Raw genomic sequence first — 7276 nt, forward strand, 5'->3', positions numbered from 1 at the left:
GCAGCAGCGGCAGCAGCTGCCGCAGCTGCGGCTGCTGCTAAAGCTGCACAGGATGCACTTGCTGCAGCTAAAGCCAAAGGTAAATCTGAGGCTGAAGCTAAAGCCGCAGCAGAAGCAGCTGCTCGGGCTGCAGCAGCTAAAGCCAAGGCCAGTGCTGAGGAGGAGGCCAGGAAGCAGGCTGAACTCAAGGCTTTAAGTGAAGGTCTGAGTGCTGAGCAAGCTGCTGCAGCAGGGGTTGCTGCAGCTGCTGCAGCAGTAAGTATTGGGAAGGATGGAGCAGCAGGTGGAGTTGGAGGTGGTGCTGCAGCTGGAGGAGCTGGAGGAGCCGGAGGTGCTGGTGGAGCCGGAGGAGCTGGAGGAGCCGGTGGAGCAGAAGGTGCTGGTGGAGCCGGAGGTGCTGGTGGAGCTGGAGGAGCAGAAGGTGCTGGTGGAGCCGGAGGTGCTGGTGGAGCTGGAGGAGCAGAAGGTGCTGGTGGAGCCGGAGGTGCTGGTGGAGCTGGAGGAGCAGAAGGTGCTGGTGGAGCCGGAGGTGCTGGTGGAGCTGGAGGAGCAGAAGGTGCTGGTGGAGCCGGAGGTGCTGGTGGAGCTGGAGGAGCCGGAGGAGCCGGAGGAGCTGGTGGAGCTGGAGGAGCCGGTGGGGCTGGAGGAGCTGGAGCTGCTGGTGGGGCCGGAGGAGCTGATGGTTCTGGAGGAAGCGGTGGTGAGGGAGGAGATGGAGGAGACAAGAAGCGTCAAAGAGCAGGACCTCTTGTACCAGAGACTGTCGTAGGTAAGGAATTATACAAGGAGACATTACGTATATCTACTCTATACAAATTCCTTCTTGCTTTTATTTCTCATTTTAAAAATATGTACTGTAACATTTCAGCAGTGATTGGTTCTTACAGAAAATATACAGTCTAGCAAAGCAGGCCAAACTTTCATACAGCACATATACATACATACAGTATTGTTTATGTACAATGCCGTTCAAAAGCAAGATTTTTTATTTTTTTTTGAAAGAAGTCTCTTGACTGACTAAGGCTTCATTTATTTGATACAGTAAAACTAAAAACAGTAATATTACAAAATATTTTTACAATTTCAAATAAATATTTTCTATTTATTTAACTTATTCCTGTTATGGCAAAACTGAATTTTCAGCAAACATTACTCTGACATGACCCTCAAGAAATTATTTACAACCCAGTCTCACTGCATTTCGTGACATAGTCATGAAATTTTAAAGGGTCAGTTCAGCCCAAAATGAAAATTCTGTCATTAATTACTCACCCTCATGTCGTTCCAAACCCGTAAGACCTTCGTTCATCTTCTGAACACGAATTAAGATATTTTTTGATGAAATGTGAGAGCTCTCAGACCCTGCATAGACAGCAACACAACTGTAATGTTCCCAGGTCCAGAAATGTAGTAAGGACATCGGTAAAACTGTCCATGTGACACCAGTGGCTCAACTTCGACGAGCGACGAGAATACTTTTTGAGCGCAAAGAAAACAAAAATAACATAATTTATTCAACAATTCTTCTCCCCCAAGTTACGTCTTCGACCATTTTAGAGTATCACAACACATACGCACACCCTAAGAGTAAACAACGCTGATTATGCAGATTACGTTCATGCGCGCTCTTTCTCCTCTGAACGTAAACAACGCTGATTACGTCGATTACGCTCTTGGGCACTCTTCAAAATGGCGGAAGACGTAAGTTGGGGGAGAAGAATTGTTGAATAAATTGTTTTTTTTGTTTTCTTTGCGCTGAAAAAGTATTCTCGTAGCTTCGCAAAACTGAAGTTGAGCCACTGATGTCACATGGACTGTTTTACCGATGTCCTTACTACGTTTCTGGACCTGGGAACATTACAGTTGCGTTGCTGTCTATGCAGGGTCTGAGAGCTCTCACATTTCATCAAAAATATCTTAATTCGTGTTCCGAAGATGAACGAAGGTCTTACGGGTTTGAAACGACATGAGGGTAAGTAATTAATGACAGAATTTTCATTTTGGGGTGAACTAACCCTTTAAAATGTATGCGTAATATGCATCAGATGGTCAAGAAATAGATGGTGGGCTTTAAGTAGCATGTTACATTTTATAAAAAGGTAATTGCAATTTTTTTTTGTCTCACAATTCAGACTTTTCCTGTCAGAATTAACAGTTTACATCTCTTGCATTATAAACTCACAATTCAATCAACTCACTCAATTGAAATGAACACAAGATAAACTCTCAATTGAGTTATAATCGTTAGTTAACATCTCACAATTGTGACTTTATATCTGGCAATTCTGTTTCTCTCTCTCTCTCTCTCTCTCTTTTTCTCAGATTGTGATAACGTCGTGAGATAAAAAGTCACCACTACCTTATTTTATTTTATTTTTTTATCCCATGGTGGAAATGTCATAGTTATGGCTTCACCATTTTAGTCCTAGAAAAACATTCCTATCATTCAAATATTAGGATTATGGTTAGGATTGAGGTTTGGGATTTACAATATTCCTAACAGCCTATCATTTGTCTCTGATTATAGATTAGGTAATGGTACTAAGAGTTTAGGACACATCAATAGCCCTATTCGCACGGGATTAGTATTATCTGGGGACCTTGTGTGATTTTGAAATTATCCCCCCACATCTGAATTTCGTGTGGTGCATTCGCACGGGATAAGCGAAGCCTGTGATTTTACTCGAATTTACTGACTTGTCTCCCGGATACCCGGATGTCAAGGCTTTGAGAGTCCCGTTCTATGGTCCAGATGGATTTTAAAAAAATAAACTAATATAGTTTCGTGCGCTGTGTCATTTACATTTCACCAGGTTAAAATAATATCTCAAGCTTTATGCTTGATTTATTTGTAACACATTAACCTCAAAACCTTTTCAGCTTTCTCTTTCTGCAAATTGTATGGTGTAGCGATATAACAGCACCCAAAATACTATCAAACACTCCAACGCAGCTCCATTCTTCGCGGAAGATGGATAAAAAGGCGCACAGCAGACAAAAACCTCGAAAAATGATATGCGACCCGCCAAATGCTGACCAAATCATAGAGATGCCGATTTGCACGGGACTAATATTATCACAGGACCTCGGTGTTCGGCGAAATATGGTAGGTCATTTGCGGGGGAATTTTTACTTTACAAATTACAGACATGGCCGATTCGTGCGAATAGGGCTATTATGACAGTAAATATCAACAGTTGGATCAACTAGAAAAATCTCCTAAACGGAACAACTGGAGCGGCTGCATTTTTACAAATGAGCTTTATTCAGTTATTTACAGCATCAGTTTCAAACCTGCTTCATGAAGAACATGCACATGGGTTTTGATTTATTGAATGTAGTAGTGCACCCAGGTTACAGATAGAAAGAGCCTTGAAATGAAAGCCATGAACACATGATGAACTGTGCTTGAAACACTCTCTGTTGTCCACAGATACAGAAATGAATTTGAATATCAAGAGCAGCTGCGGCACAAGCTGGAACAGCTGAATAAGGTACAAATAAACTGTGCCTTTCTCTGACCTGCAATTTCTCAGGTGATTATAAAGCAATAACCCACAAGAGATGATGCTTTTCGGTAACATAACCACAGGCTAGGGCTGCTCTTAGTCTCAGCACCAGGTGGACGGCCTCAAACCCTTAGCAGTGCTAAAATCACCATAACACAGACTCTGGTGACTTGCCATTCTTTTATAAATGCAACACTGTAAGCTACTTGAGGCCTTTTGTACTGTAAGCTACAACTTTTGCATGAAGCCTAAGGCCAGAAACATACTATATGCAAGTACTTGCACATTCAAATGCTTTTAGCTATTGTAAGCTTAAATCTGTGTGTTGGTACAGTTTGTTTTGTAGCACAAATGTGTTTATTTATTTATTTTGTTTGTTTCAGGTCAATTACTGTAATGGAAAAGTATTGTATTAGTGAAACTGGTAGCTACCCAGATAATAACATGTTTTATTGGCACAGATATTTAAAGTTAACTCTGTCACCCCCTTGGGTTTTGGGGATTTCTAGCATGATCAGAAATGCATGACCACTTATGTTTGACCAAAAGCTTACAAATGTGCTGGCCAGGCATCTGCGTTTGTGTCACATACTGAATGTTTCTGGTTTAAGATCAACCCGTACCTGGGGAAAAGTCTCTAATGCATTCCCTGGAGTGCTTCATTGCTTTAAAAATCCACTCCTGTTTATCTGCTTGAGTGCAATGTAACAGGGCTAACAGCAGTCTGAGAAAGGAAAATGCACCACCACTGTTCGTTTTTCCAGAGAAAGTCTCTCACAGCAACACGATTATGAGTCCATTTGCTCTTGTGTTTGCAGGAAGCCGACACAGTTCTATTGAGAAACCTTGAGTATCAAATCCAGCTGCAGTTCCTGCAAGATGACGTCAACGCCACCAAAGAGCGGCACAAAAAGGTAGGAGGCAACCACAACTCCTATTTGCACTTCTATCTTTTCGAGTAGCTTCTCAAAAGCTCTTCTGCGAAATTGTCAGTTGGCAGCAGAAGTGAATGACAAACCATGGTAAATCCACTTACTAAAAGCATTTGACACAAATGATGTTTTAACGCGTACACTTGTTCTTGGATTCTTATTTTATAGGACATCAAATTGAAAGAACAGCAATTAAACTTTTACAAAAGATCACACCATATCCCTTGCACAATTTGAGACAACATAAAGTAAAAAATGGCCCTATTTAACTTTTACGGCATGTTTTTTTTCTTATTGTCAACGATTCATCCCAGCAGTTATTTTTTTAACACATGCTGTATACAGTACATAATAATTTTTTAATGTTCAGATAAAAATCTATATTTGATTATCATACAAATAGTTTCTGAAGCTTTTTTTTCATAAATTATTTTTTTTTTTTTTCAAATGTTTCTTTATTTAATGTTTAAATTAGATTTTCAATAACAGATTTACAGTGTGATCCTACTGAACAGCACTGTATGGCAAATTGTGCATTAAAACTGTTCAGTTTAATCTCCATTCTATAATGCGCAGCTGCGCACACAGAAGCGTTCAGGAGCACAGAAACTTATTGGCAACGCTGCCGACCCCTGCACTAGTGACTAGTTGCTTATTAGCATGCATATTACTAGCATATTGCCTGTTTATTAGTAGGTCTACTTATAAAGCACATATTAATGCAAATTTATTCTGCATGACCATATCCCTTAATCCTACACCAACCCTAAACTAACTATTAATAAGCAGAAAATTAGGAGTTTATAGATGCAAAAGCCATAGTTAATAGTTGGTAGTGAGAATTGGTCCACAAACTAAAGTGGGACCCTTTGTTTTCTCATTGAATATCCTCATATTCCTCATTTTCTCATACATTCTCAGAAATCCATTATGGATGTTGTTGAGAGGTGTGCTTTTTTGCTGAGCTTACATTTGTTCACTCAGAGGACAGAACTGGACCATCTTTTAAATGTGATGTCAGGTCTGTATTTTGATGGGGTCTTTAAAGAAAATATTCTCAAATCTGATTTGCTTTTTAAGTAGGCTGACTGTTGGACTGTCTGCACTGTCATTCTGCAGTTGATGAATTCAGATCTGTTGTTGTTAGTGTTGTCAATGTTCAGTTGATCTATCAATTGCAATAGCAATGATGTACTGTTAGCCCCTTTCAGAAAACTGAAGCTGTTCTTCTGCTCATGTCTAGCACATCTCATGAGGCGCTTGACAGAACAGATGCTTTTTACGCAGTCATGCATATACCGAGTCTAAAGGCGCTGGCTCGGTTAAGCATTCGTGGTTTACAGCGTCACATCCCCAACAACAAAAACAACTACTTCTGATCTGAACGTTCAAACTAAGATCCATTGCAAAATATTCAACTTTAATTGTGCACTCTCAGGAATAAAAGGTACAAAAACTGTCACTAGGGTGGCACCGTTTCAAAAGGTACACCTTTGTACCTTATTTACCCCTAAAGGGTGCCTATTGGTACCTTAAAGCAGTGATTCCCAACCCTGTTTCCGGAGGCACAGCGACACTACAGATTTTGCATGTCTCCTTTCTCTGACACACTTATTTCTGGTCTTGGAGTCTTATTGAGTTGATGCAATGAATCAGGTGAGTTTGATTAACGAGACATGCAAAACGTGTAGTGTTGGGGCTCCACCGCTGCAGTACTGTATTAGTACATTATGACAGGCAGAGCTGGGTTGATTACTTTCAAATTGTAGTCCGTTACTGATTTCAAATTACGTGACAAAAATTGTAGTTAGTAACATAATCCATTACATTACAGATTTTAGGAAATATAAGTGGACTACTTTTTGATTAGTTGATTACTCTTGACCTAACTCATTTATCACACTGGTTTAAATAAGATACCATTAATATATTAATATAAAAACACAAAGAGAAGGAAAATATATTCCATTTGTTGTTACCAACAACATGAAGTGTATTAAACATTACATTATGTCGAGGTTTTCCAAACTGGGATTCTTGAAGGAAAATGTAAAATTAAAACAAATCATAAAAAAAAAAAAAAACTTCTGCTAAATAAGATGAAATATTTCATTTGTTTGCATGCCATGTGACCATTAACTAATGACAGAGAACTGTAAATATATGTTCAAGTAAATATATGTTAATATATGACAAAAAAAGTTTAGAAATCCCTGTATTACATGTAAATAAGAAAAAAACGAATTTGTGCATTTTAATGTGTTTGAAAGACAAAAGCCTTCCAAAGACATAATGGTTAAATAACCCACTGAGTGATAATAAAATTAAAAATGAATGTGTTCATCAGTAGTTGATGCAGATGAAATGTTGAGAAAACACTTCTTAAAATTGAATTTTTGTAAATCCAGCGGTCAAATGCTGTGTGGCCTCTCAAATTTCTGTGTAATTATAGCCAGCTGACTAGTGACTGGTCTTTGTGTGAATGTCCACAAAACTGGAAGACTTTCTGAATGTAAAACAGTGGTAGGATATTTTAGAAAGGATCATTAAAAATATGAAAATAAGAATTAGTGAGAATCAATAAATTATGAATAATTTATTTCTATTGTGTGCATAATATGTAATCAAATAATCAATAAAAAAGTAACTGTAGTCTGATTACAAGTATTTTAAAATGTAATGTCATCTAATTACAAGCACTATTTAGAATCTGATTATGTAATCCAGATTACATGTAATCAGTTACTACCCAGCAATGATGATAGGGTACCACCCCAGTGTCAGTTTTTGTATGTTTTTTTTTTTTTTTTTTACACACTGAATATCATTTGGTTT

General features: G+C 38.9%; 1 protein-coding gene across 1 annotated transcript in view; it reads left to right on the top strand.

Moving 5' to 3' along the window:
- The window catches only part of LOC107719461 (filensin-like), a 24180-nt gene that overhangs the window by 1527 nt on the left and 15377 nt on the right, over positions 1-7276 (top strand). Inside the window, exons 2-3 of the mRNA XM_016526907.1 lie at positions 3434-3494; positions 4328-4423. Of these exons, the coding sequence (XP_016382393.1) occupies positions 3434-3494; positions 4328-4423 (157 nt within the window). The remainder of the gene's footprint in view (positions 1-3433; positions 3495-4327; positions 4424-7276) is intronic.

The sequence above is a fragment of the Sinocyclocheilus rhinocerous genome, unplaced genomic scaffold, assembly GCF_001515625.1.
Source record: "Sinocyclocheilus rhinocerous isolate Xijiao unplaced genomic scaffold, SAMN03320098_v1.1 scaffold1813, whole genome shotgun sequence".
In the NCBI taxonomy this organism is placed as follows: domain Eukaryota; kingdom Metazoa; phylum Chordata; class Actinopteri; order Cypriniformes; family Cyprinidae; genus Sinocyclocheilus; species Sinocyclocheilus rhinocerous.